Source organism: Benincasa hispida, chromosome 3, assembly GCF_009727055.1.
Source record: "Benincasa hispida cultivar B227 chromosome 3, ASM972705v1, whole genome shotgun sequence".
NCBI classification, from domain to species: domain Eukaryota; kingdom Viridiplantae; phylum Streptophyta; class Magnoliopsida; order Cucurbitales; family Cucurbitaceae; genus Benincasa; species Benincasa hispida.
The window spans coordinates 39,200,414-39,213,176 of NC_052351.1; the positions used below are offsets into that span (position 1 = coordinate 39,200,414).

At 38.0% G+C, this 12,763-nt stretch overlaps 1 protein-coding gene across 1 annotated transcript; it reads right to left on the reverse strand.

Annotated features, from left to right (window-relative positions):
- Positions 1-2,900: 2,900 nt before the first annotated feature.
- LOC120074436 lies at positions 2,901-12,228 on the reverse strand. The gene is made up of 8 exons (XM_039027555.1): positions 12,062-12,228; positions 6,588-11,848; positions 6,235-6,491; positions 6,017-6,161; positions 5,487-5,685; positions 5,057-5,395; positions 4,265-4,959; positions 2,901-3,971 (listed from the first exon to the last, which is right to left on the reverse strand). The coding sequence occupies exons 2-8, from the start codon at positions 11,634-11,636 to the stop codon at positions 3,324-3,326; spliced, it is 7,332 nt and encodes a 2,443-aa protein (XP_038883483.1). The 5' UTR covers positions 11,637-11,848; positions 12,062-12,228; the 3' UTR covers positions 2,901-3,323.
- Positions 12,229-12,763: the final 535 nt, after the last annotated feature.

Consider the following 12,763-nt stretch of genomic DNA (forward strand, 5'->3'; position numbering starts at 1 on the left):
AGAATTGAGGAGAAATGTGCAGAAATTAGGTAAGATACATGAAAATTGGAATTACATAAAAACAAAAAGAAATATTTTGCTATATTTACAAAATCAAAAAGCTCAAAGACACACTTGCACCTACTGCAATTTTCTGCAATATTTTTGAAAATACACTCTCTCTTTCTTCTAATTCTTTTTTTCTTTTGGAGTTTTTTCAATTATTATAATTAGATTATCTTTTTTAATTCTACACCTTCCCTTCTTTGTTTAAAATTGATGTTTCCAGAACTCGTTTATTTTTTTCTATTTTTCCTAGCTAAAAATCGATCATATATTTATTGAGATCTCGAGTATATGTTGAATATATTGGTAATATAATGAAAAATGTAAATATACATACATATACCATGATTTATCTTTTGATGTGTTTATAAATATACTAGAAAATACAAATATGCATTGAATGTATTGTTCGGTATAGAAGACGATATACTATACATTGTATTGTTCATGCACTTATCAAATATGCACCAATTTATTTCTAAACATTCAAATATATAGTGTTATATATATATATATATAATATACCTCGTTTTCTTCTTCAAAGCTTCTTGTCGATTCTTACTTTCATTTATGAAGGTGACAATTTTAGGATTTTTTGAGAAATTCTTACTTATATAGGTTTTGGAGGAAGAAAGAACTATAATGGAAAGTTCATGACCACAAAAAAAATCTTTACATACTTCTTTGGTATTAATATTATTATTATTATTATTTATAAAATTTGAGTAGTAAAGAAGGTTGAAAAGGTAAATTATGTCAGATTTTTGTGTAAAATAATAGTCTATTAGACTAGAATTGTGTAATTAGATATATTTATGACGCTAAAGTCTTAATTTAATTTAATAAAATTTTTATTTTTATTTTTATTTTTTAATTAGGTCAATTTAACTAGCTCAAAAACTTATAATCATTTTTTAAACATAAGGGATTAAAATGTTAGAAACAACTTAACGGTCAAATAAAAATTAAAACTCAAACTTTATATGATTTTTTTATTCCTTAAAGGTAATTTGATTAAAAAAATTATAAAAACTTAATTCAAGATTAAAATACTAGTTTATTTCAATTTAAAGTTAGCATAGTATGATTAAAAAAAATTATCTTTTCAAATTAATTAAAGTGACAAAAGTCTATAAAATTTTATTTCAAAATTTAGTAAAATTAAAATATCAAATTATTAAAACAATAAATTAAATAAAATTATACCTTAGTCAAATATCTATTTCAAAATTCTTTTTTTAAGAAAAACAATTTTTTTTCTAATTTTTTTAGTTTATTTTAAACCTAACTATATTAAAATAATGGTTAAATTATATATATATATATCCTTGAACTTTACACTTTGTATCAAAATTGCATCTGAAGTTTCAAAAGTTTCAAAAATACCCTTAAACTTTCAAAAAGAGTTCAAAAAATACCCTTGTCATTAGTTTTGTATGGAAACTGTTACAGTTTTATTTGAAAAATACCTCTCAACTTTCAAAATGTTTAAAAAATATCCTTAACTTAATAAAAGTTCAAAAATACATTCACTGTTAGAATTTGAACAAACACCGTTAATTCCTCGTGACAAAAATGACTTTAGAAATAAAAAAGCTCCGACTGATCAATTTGTTTGAAGTTTTCTTAAGTTTGAAAAAAACCAATTTTAAAATAAATTATATAAATATCTTCAATTTTTAATATAAGTACAATCATATTTTTCTAATTTTTCAATTCTTAGTTTACACCAATATTCTCAACAACCAAAATTTTAAGTTAAACCATAAAAATATCACAAAATTTTACAAATTTCCAAAATTAAAATCTCCCCTTGAAGCATACCAAAACGATAAATAGTGAAATAAAAAAATGTATTTGACTATTTATTTACATAGGTGCTCTCATATTTATTGTACACGTAAGTACTCTCATATTTCTCTTAATTTTCTAACACTTAACTTACACCAATTTTTACAACAACCAAAACATACCATGTGGTGATGTTGAAGGCCCCTTCAAGAAATGCCTTAGAGAGCTTATTGGAAGGAGTATCTCTTCATGCGTACATATCAAATGGAGAGTGTTGTAACACTGTAGGACAACACTGCAACGCTTGTTTAGCAGACTGTCTTTGTAAATGGCGCGGGGCATAAGTATCATAGAGTTTGTGCAACGTCGTGCCTCCTCTTGCTCAATTTCACCATTTTGCCTCTCGTTGCTTACTAATTGCTCCATTTATACCTGAATTGTATCTAATATGTCCCAATGACTTTTTTGCTCGATAACCTATCTAATAACAAAAATAAGTGTTAAATTCCTAAGAACCAACACGATTTAGACTGATACTTTTTTTATTTGACTATTTATCGTTTTGAGTATGTTTCAATAGGAGATTTTGATTTTGGAATTTGTAAAATTTTATTGTATTTTATGTTTTAACTTAAAATTTGGTTTCTGTTTTGGTGATTGAGAAGATTGGTGTAAGTTAAGGATTGAAAAATTAAGAAAAATATGAGAGTATCTATCTAAAAAAAATTATATATAATTTACTTTAAAATTTGATTTTTTTTTTTAACTTGAAGAAAACTTGAAACAGATTGATTGATAACAAAGATATTTTTTAAACTCTTTAAAAGTTTTAAGAATATTTTTCAAACTTTTAAAATTTCAAGTGCATTTTTATATCAAGAACATGTTTTATAATTTAACTAACATGACAGAGTTAAACTAATCTAAAAGCTAACCATTAATTAAATACAAGAAAATCCTTATAGACTACTTGAATGAAAGACAGGAAGGGCATTAGTCTGTTCCCATAGTTTTTAAACTTGATCATACATCCTCTTATTAAAAGATTTAGACGCATCAGAACATAAGATAGGTGAGCTTAATTTGATCATTGATAGCATTGCAAGTATAACCTTAAAAAGTCAGAAATATGAATATGTTCCAATAAATAATAAAAATTTTTGAAGCCGACTAGAACTTCATATCATAATTGACGATGCCCCGTGTCCTACTTCCTGGCACGTCGCTTGGAAGAATGAAATCAAATTATCCCTCAAGTCTGGAATGGCATCCCCCATTCAAACTGCAGTTGCAGTCATCACCTATGTTCATTGGCCATTCATCAATAATGGACGGGTTTCTACAGACTGACGAATTCCAACACGCTTTACTAATTGCAACATAAGCACAAAAAAAAATAAAAATAAAAATAAACCAACCAAAACTTTGATTTCTGGACCGAAAACAATCCGTTCAATGCAAATCCGAAATCTAGGCAGCTCCCTTTTCTACACTCTGAGATTTCCATTCGATGGTTGCTTGGCCACATAAATTTGCTTCATTTTTGCAGAGGAAAAGTTCTTTTCAGCTCCAGACTGGTTTCTTCCCATGAACCCTGTTCTCCGGTGGGGCCATTCGCTACCACCTGAACCATTCTTTTGAGAAGCACCACCTCTCTGATAATTGTACCCAGAAGAATGACCGTATTGCTGGGCGGATATGCCCTTATGATGAGACGACTGAGATTTTAAATTGGTGCCTGCATTCTGGCCACTGTTGCTGCTACTGCAATTCTGAACACCAGTCTTGCCAGCATCAGTAACCAAGTTCACTGATAAGCCGTTAATGTCAGCATTTGGCACTGAAGCCCCAGAACTGACGCAACTTGAAGCATCAACTATTCCAAGTTCATCCGGAAGTTGGGTGACAGTTGCATCGGCTGCCACAGGAAAATTGCGCTTGTGGTCAGAGGCTACGGAGGGTTGTGATCCAGGAAACCTGTTGACTGTAAATGTCGGATCAGAAGATGATGCATGACTGAAATGAGAAGGAAGAATGCCTTCCGCCTGCTGCTGCATAGGCATGGACAGAGGCACAGGCTGACCAGAGGATGCTGAAGAAGGCCACCGAGCTTGGACTGACATTTCAGGAGAGGCCTGCAAAAGTATTTAAAAGCAAACCATCAGACTAGTTATAGAAGGGAAACTACCAATCCATGCATCTGCTTCATTATTTAGAACCAGAGATACTGTTCATGTAAGATATATAATCTTGGACCATCTGTTTCATTATGTAGGAACAGAAATTCTACTGTTTATGTAATATATATATAATCTTGGACCTTACATTTCTTCCAAATAATGTCTAAAGTCCGTACTCCGTAACACAAAACGTTCCTTCTCGGGAGCTACACAATAAGGCGATGAAAGGGTACTAAAATCAACCGTACCTGGAATGGAGAAACATCAAACATAGCTAATGGAGAAGCCATCGGCAGCAGGGGCGAACCAGGGGCAAGATGCTGGATTGGAGGTAAGTTCGTGGGCATGCGTTGAGCCGAAACCATATTTAAATTTTTCTGATCCCCTTCAACGCCCAAAGAAGAAGGTCCCGGGCTATGCTTCCAGTCATGCTGTTTTCCAGAAGGAATATACGTAGTGCCCATGAAACTCAAGCCAACTTGCCCGAACTGTCCAACAGGAGCAAAGTGATTGTATACAACCATGTGCGGAGGACCTTGAACCCCTGGGATGCCTCCAGGACTTATGAACGGACCAGTAAAACCAGTAGGAGGCCCATAGAATGAATCGACACCAGAATGACACTGTTTCCAGGATCCAAGAGGACCGGGTGCTGGTGCACTGCTTTTTTGTGTTTGAGCTTGGGTGGTGGGTACCGACTCATCATGTGGTCCAAAAGTAAAGACAGGACCTCCCAACATAGGATTTATCTCATAAAAGGGAAATTGGGAAGGCGAACCACCAGGGAAATGTGAAAGCACCTGGCTTGAAGAATTCTGTGGACTTGGCAAAGTTGGCCACAGGGAAATTGGGGGAGTCTCAACAGACAAATCTGCAGGGAGGGCTACAGTAAGAGAGTCATCCGCTCTTGTTTTGCTGGCTAATTGCTGATCACCCACTGAACCTGTAAAACAGTAACCATTGAAGTCATGTAACGAAAAATACAAACAAAATAAGAGGTAAAACTAATTATCGTAATTGCACCACAGCTTCCACACTACCTGCTGTTATAACGTTAATATCCCCACCACCAAAATTATTGGTATCAGTAACTGAAACAGAGCACGTGCCAATCCCATTAGCGACTATCTCATCACTACTGATAGCTGCAACAGCAACAGCAGAAGCAGCTGCCTCGGCTTCAGCTTCACTATCTTCAATATGAGTACAAGATTCAGAGTGATGCTTCTCTTTCTCGAAGAAAAGATGACAATCATTCTCAGCACCAGAAAGTTTGTGAGGAATTGGGATGTCTGAGTGACAGAGACTAGAGGGGGCACCAATCCCAAGCAAAGTGGAACAGCTACCAGGAGAAAGAACTGTTGGAGATGTGACTGCACCTGCATACATAATTAAAAAGAGAAAATCAGAATTAACAAATTGAACTCCTAAAATCAGATTTTGACGCATGCAGTTCCTCCAATTACTCACCAAACTGAATTTTCTCGCCAGCAAGCAGAGAACTGATTGGATTAGCAGCAGAAGAAAATGACCTATCCAATGCTAAGATAGATGGCGATGGCACATTAGGATCGCCAGCTAAGCTAGAATGATCTCCTACCGGAGGATGTAAATCAAACTGAGCAGGCTTCATAGCTTCATCAAGTTGGGTTTGTGTCAGGGCCATAACCTGCCAACCAGTTTGAAATTCTATCATATAATTATGATATATAAAAATGTAAAATCACATTAGAAGTATAGATCTAAGTAGTAAGTACAATCAACTCGAACTTAAACAAAGATTTAACCCTTCTGGCGCTCAAACTAAAACAATGATATAAAGGTCCTCTAACAAACTAACACGGTAACACGGAAATATTAAAATTGCCTAGAGATCCGTGAAAGCAAGCAATGAACAATACAGTCAACAAGGTCAATATTAAAACCCCATATCAACATCCAGAAAAATATGTAACGACCAAAATAAAACTCAACTACGTCACCACTTCCACCTCTAATACCTGTTGATTTATACGTGAAGTACCCCAGGAAGTAAAAGATGAATGAACATTCTCCAAAATATCATCCTTCTTATCAAACATCATGCTTGAGTCAAGATTTCTTCCTTCACTAGTTGCCAATGCAGGGCCACTCGTCTGGATAGACCTATGAAATAATATAAAAGATTAGCTCATATTCAAAGATGATGCACGTAAGTTCCTTCATAATGAATACCAACCTAGCAGCATGTGATCTCTCGGACTGGGAATCAGATTTCAGAGCAGGAGTCCCAATTGGGGCCAATGGTTGAGAGACTACTGGAGAGCTAAACGCAGTTGACACCACAATATTTCCTGATCCACGTCCTCCTCCATCAGCAGCAACAAAATCAGATCGTGTTCTCTTTACCGGTTCTGCTTCCTTAGCAGCATAAACTTTGCTTGAATTGACTGAAGATAATGCATTTTTCGAAGTAGATCGACTTTTCCGTGGGATCTAAAATTGTACTCATCAAATTTATTGAACTAAAAACTTGCAATAACAAAAAATAAATAAACAAAAAAGGAAAGGAAGGATGGAAAACGTATAAACCTTTGAATTGTGGGACTTTGCCTTGATCTCTTTCTCTCTTTGTTCACGCCTATCATTCAGCATCTGCCTTTTAGATCGCACCTCAATGAAATCATCCTCATCGCTGGGAGCCTCTATGCCAGGTTGCTCAAATACACGTATGATTCCACTCTGCAAAGGGGCATCAACGTCCTCCCCAGAACAAATATTCTTTCTGAAGTTACCTTCTCCAGGATATTGGCTTCCCTGGCTCTTGCCCAAATACTCTTTTTTCACTCCCTTTGCAGATCTATTACCAGCATCAAGCTCTAGGGAAGTACTTGCCCCAGAGCTTAATCCTTCAGATTCTAATGCTCTTTTCGATGGCTTATTAGATATGACAACCTTCCTAGTCCCGTTTCTGGCAGAATGGACGACAGTTCTTCCACTAACAGTTGGCTTATCATCTACCCCTACATGGTTTGAAGAAACTTGACTGTTAGACAATTTTTTATCCACAGTTTCTCGAACACGAAACTCAGTACGTGGAATATTGCGCCTCGTCCGCCTCTGAAATCCACCGGTATCTAAGCGAGTAGATTCAGAACCTGGGAATGGCAATCTAGATCCAGAATTTTTTACTGTAAAGATATACTTTTTCCCTCTTCCACCATGAAACTGGCCACGAGCTTTTAACCCACTCAAACCCTTATCTCTTGAAACAGAATCAAATGATCCCATCCCATCCTGACCTTGACCTTCAGATTCTTTTCCCCTTGATACCACATATTGATTATCTGAAGTTGAAACACGGTGCCTCTGATGTTCTGCTTGAAAACCTGGTTCTGATCTGGAATTGCTCTCATCAATGCAAGAACCTGCAGTTTGATCCTGCGGAGTCATAAGCTTGCTTTCTGTACTTTCTGTTAATGGTAATGACTTTGACTCCATTGATGGGTTCACATTCAAAGATCTTGACACAAGGCCTTGTTGGTTATCCATCAGAAAAGGCAATACATCATTTTTCCGTGAATTGTGAACACAGGTTTCCTGAGAAGGATGAATGGACAGAGCATCTCCTGGGTTTTTATTTAAAGGAAAACCAGTTTGTACAGTAGGTGGAACAAATGTCAGCGGTTGAGGAGCCAAAGGCAGTACACCTTGGGAGACTGAAGATGTATACCTTAGCTGCCCAAACTGGAATAGAGGGGTCTGTGATGAATGCATGTGAGTCATAGATTGGGTAATCTGAGGATGCAAATGAAGAGGCATCTGTATAGAACCTATCTGTATAGCTGGTACAGGAGATGGTATGAGAGAAGGACCTGAAAACAACCCAAACTGAAGCTTAACAGGAGGCTCGGCTTGACCTGAAACGGCAGTATTTGGCACAATAACTTGACCAGATATAGATTGTGAGGCCATCGGCTGTTGAACAGACGCACTAGATCTGCAAGAAGAATTTCCTTGCTCGGTAATCTCAGATTCTGGCAATGCTTGTGCAGTTATAGGCTGCATAACTAAGTCCTGCATCTCCTCAGGGTCAATCCTTATTTGAGAAGAAGCATCCGCATATTGGCAGACTTTACCATCAACTGGCAATCCTTCAGAAGACCCCTGCTCTTCCTTGATCCCATTTGAAATTTCTGGTGCAACATACATATTTTCATCGTTTCCTGGAATTCTTTCAAACTCGTCATTCGGCATCCCCACTTCAACGCCTTCATTAAAACCTAATACCAAGTTATCTAACATATGGGGTGACCCTTTATCATCTAAATGCAAATCATCAAAATCTTCTACAAGGTCAATGTTCTCATCCTCTCCTTCATGAACTTCGTCTTCTTCCTGATACCCATCATCATCTTCATCATATTCTTCCTGTTCTTGCACATGCTCATCTACAACACCCCATTCATCTTCATCACCTGTAGATACCCTAGTAGAGGTAATCATGATCTCTTTCCCAGACTTGGCTGGTACAGCAGATTCATTATCCTCTATTGACAATGTGCCTTCTCTACTAGCTGATAAAACAGGAGAATCTCCAGAATCATCCAAGTCTTCATGAGATAGATGAGTTGGAGAGGTAGGGGGGCTAAAAACAGAAAGGGTTGACTGTGAGTCACACCGCAGTGTTGTGTTGCCATCTGGTTTCTGCTCCTCGTTCTCACCATTCTCTAAATTAACATCAATTATCTCAGGAAGTGCACGGTTGTCATGATGAATATACCTTGTCTGAGAAGTAGAAATATTATGTGCCGGATGGTCATATTGTATCTCACTTTCTACAATATCCCGGGGAACAGATTCATATTCACCCCTGACAGAAGATTTCTGTACAGACGCTACAGATGGAGGAGGAAGAACACGAGGTTGCCTCTGGGAATAGCGTGACCTTCCAACAGAATAGGACCCATCAGCCTCAGAGATTGGATTTACTCGTTCAGGGTAAGGAAAATAGAAGTTGTTGCGACCACTCTCCTGCCTCCATCCATGATCACCATAATTCTCGACATTATCCTGAAATTCGGAGTCAAACTCTTGGCTCCTGTTATAATGATCGCCACCTCCCGAGAGATTAGGTCTCTGTCCTCTTAGCTGAGAATATTCATCAGATTGTGGTTCTGTAATACCTCTTCTATGAGATGTCCTGGAAGTCGTAAATCCAGCTCCCCCATAAAACTCTTTCCTAGAAGATACCCGCCCACCAGTTGATGCCTCCCGCCTTGGACCATTGTTGTAGCCAGTACTCTGATCCTGTAGAACAAATTGAGAGCCACTTCCTCTCTCATAAAAATCTCTTCTCCATGAATTAATAGACTTGCCTCTGTCCACAAAGGAAGGAGAACCATCTGTAGAAAATTGAGATCTAAAGCCCACCTCAGAGGACCTATTTATGCTAGATGACTCTGAAGAAGCTGATGTAGTGATTCGCTCCACCATCTTTTCACCATCTTCCCAATCAACTGTGTCCGCCAACCTGGAAACATCTTTTACAACACTGGGAATCTTCTTTTCAGGAATATCTGAAGTCAAAGTGCTTGATTTCACAACTTCAGCCTGCCTCTTGGCCATCCTTTCCTCTAATTCTAGAAGTTTTAGTTTAGCAGCCTGTTTTCTCCTCTCTTCCTCCAGAAGAATCCTCTGTTTTTCTTCCTCTCTAGCCATCCGTAGTTCTTCAGCTTTTTGGATAGCCTCCAGTCGTTCTTGCTCAGCTCTCCATGCTGCTTCTCTGGCTTCTTCTTCAGCTCTCCTCTGCCTTTCTTCATGTTCCCTTGCAAGCCTCTGTCTCTCTTCCTCTTCTCTCCTAGCTAGTTCTAGAGCCCTTTCTTGCTCCTCGATGATTCGCTGACGTTCCTGCTCTTGGATCTGTTGAACTCTCTCAAGTTCAGCCTCAAAAGATTCCCTAACAGGGTCATGAAAATCAGTCTGCTTGATCACATCCTTCTTCCTCTTAACCACCCCAACAAGACCAGCAGTAAAAGGATCTCGTCCATCAAAACTAGAGGCTCCAAAATCTTTCATAAAAGGATCTTCCATGTAAGGTTTCTCAATCTTTGCAAACGAACGTCTATCCCTGCCAAAGTTCAGCAACGGCTCATCGGCAGGAATTCGTTTTAAACTTGTAGAGTATGATGAGTTTGCAACTGAAGTATTATGTGTTTCACCCCTGTACCTGTTGTGTTGCTCACTAACATACTTGTCTCTTACAGTCCGATCTGGTTCCTGGGAGCTATAGGATTCTGTTGCACTATTCCAAGTTTGCCGCCCATTCTGTCCAAATCCAGTATCTCTCCTCCCATCTTTATTCACATGTTCTCGAAAATGTGAAACATGCATGTTATCAGCATTTGTTTCTCGATCAATGCTAGTGGGCCTTCCTGCAATATCATTTCTATCGTTACCACTGTCTGAACCAAATCCATCTTTTGGTATAGGATTGTTTCTCCGAAAGTTTCCTTCCCAGCCTTCTCTACTAGCTGTCCTGGCATCCCGACCATAAGGGTCCAATTTATGAATGTCACTGGAATGGAACTTCCCAGATTCATCATCCCGCAGATTCCATCTCTGAGAAAAATTATGAGTGTGCTTGTGGGGAAGAGAACTAACCCGAGGCATGTCGAAGTCCCTCTCCCAATAAGCCTCACTCTTTGGGTGCCCTCGATCCCTAACCCTGTCAATCAAACCATGGCTTGTATCACGTTCATCATCAGCCCAGTCTGATCTAGGATTCATTGAGACGAGTGGTAAAGGGCCTGGAAAAATATCATCCTGCTTCCAAGATAACTCTGGTGATTGGAGACTCCCAGAACCAAAAGAGTTTCCATTTTTTGCATTCTCACTGGGGATACTTTCCTGTGATGACTGAAATTTTGAGTGGGCATCTATTCTTGAACTTAAATGAGAAGTATCCCTCTGTTCTTCATATAAACCTTCAGGCGCATGCTTCAATTTAGAACTCAACCCATCTCTCTGTTTCTGAGAAGGCGCGGCTGCAGAAGGTAAAGTTGCTTGCAAAGAAGGGAAATCCTCACCTCTCAAAACGGGGGCTTTTTCAACTGCAGTAAGCACCTGAGAGGAAGCAGAAGTAGACACAACCGGGCCTGTCATACCAGCACGCGCAGAAGGAGGCATATACACACTACTACCACCGCTCACTCCATCAACACTTCGCAAAGACGGATCAATTTTATCAACTATATTAGCACTAAGCCCTTCTTTCTCTGGCAAGTCGTTGGTGCGCGGCTTTGTCCAACCCATACCAGCTGAAGTTGGCCTCTGTCCGTTTCCCAAAACCCCTCCACCAGTTGGCCCAGCGCCTGAACCCAAAGAATCAAGTCTCTCATGCTCCTTTCGCAAAGAAGGCAGATTCAAGGGGGGTGGAACAGAAAGTTTCGGCCCAGGTTTCTGGGAACTGCGGGGCCTCGATAGGACCACCATTCCTCCGCCGGCTCCATGACCACCAGGTCGCGTTCGATTTGATCCATAAGAATTGGAATGAGATGAATGATGATGGTGATGAGCCTGTCCATACGATTTGTTGAGATTCACGGACACAAACTTGGTCCCAACGCCAGGGTTAGCCATCGCAGGGTGCACCCCAAAACTCTAATCCGCTTGGCGGATCCCGATTCCCGCCAAAGCATCAAAAAACCTAACTTGCCGTTCTTTTCTAACAGAAGCAACTCAAAGATCCTCCTTTTCGCAGATCTTGAAGCAGACAAACGATCGAAAATTTTAAAAAGAAAAGGACTAATAAGAACAATGATAATGATACGGCCAACGGACTCTCTCTATCCCTGATGAATAAAATTAAAACAGAAATTAGTGGGTATTACAGATTCAGAAAGGTGAATAGAAGCGATCTAATAAACCAAACAAAATGAAAAGAGGGGGCCAGAAGTTGCTGCCGTGCTATTAGGGTTTCACTACAATGCTATCGTAATACCAGATATGAAGAGGAGGAGAATCAAGAGGAAGAGAAGAGGGAGATAGTAGAAGAAAGAAGTTACCTCCAAGAGTTTGTAAGTTCGAGAGATTAACGTGCGCCGCGGAGTAGACGTCTACAGTACGTCAGATGAAAGAAACCTACTCTAACGAGGAGGAAGATGGGGAGGACAAACAGAAAAAAAAAAAAAAAAGAAGAGAAAAGAGGGAGAGAGCAACCGATAGGCAATACCACGAGAACGAAATAATCAAATACTTTCTCTTTTCTTTATGCTTCGCCCCTTTCTTTTACTTCAATTCTGATTTTCGCCCCTTCGATTTTTTTTTCTTTTTTTCTTTTTCATCCTTCAATTAAAAAGAAAATATCTTTCATAAAGAAATTCTAAATTTTCACTTACATTTTATACTTTCTTGATAAAGCTAGAGGACGTATGCAATGCACTTAGGTTAAAATATTTAGAATATAAAATTTTAAATGTGTATTTTATTCGTTAAATTCAAATAGTTTATATCTAACTAAATTAAAAGGAAAGAAACATATGATGACTAAAATGTTTTATTTATTTATTTATTTATTATTATTATTGTTTTTATCTTTCTAAAAAAATAATATGTTTTATTTAGTTATGAATTATGTTGAATGCAATTAAAAATATTTAAAAAAATAATTTCATGTGTGAAAAATAAAAGTTTAACGAATGTAATTTTTGTAAATTTTAGATGAAGTAAAATATGAATTCTATCATCATTACAAGCTTTATGTCGGT

What these genes read in the sequence shown, in the direction of transcription:
- LOC120074436 (XM_039027555.1), bottom strand. Translation starts at nt 11,636, where the DNA reads ATGGCTAACCCTGGCGTTGGGACCAAGTTTGTGTCCGTGAATCTCAAC. An exon ending in GAGAGATCACATGCTGCTAG is followed by an intron (nt 6,162 to 6,234) that starts GTTGGTATTCAT and finishes ATTATTTCATAG; the next exon opens with GTCTATCCAGACGAGTGGCC. An exon ending in CTTCACGTATAAATCAACAG is followed by an intron (nt 5,686 to 6,016) that starts GTATTAGAGGTG and finishes ACTGGTTGGCAG; the next exon opens with GTTATGGCCCTGACACAAAC.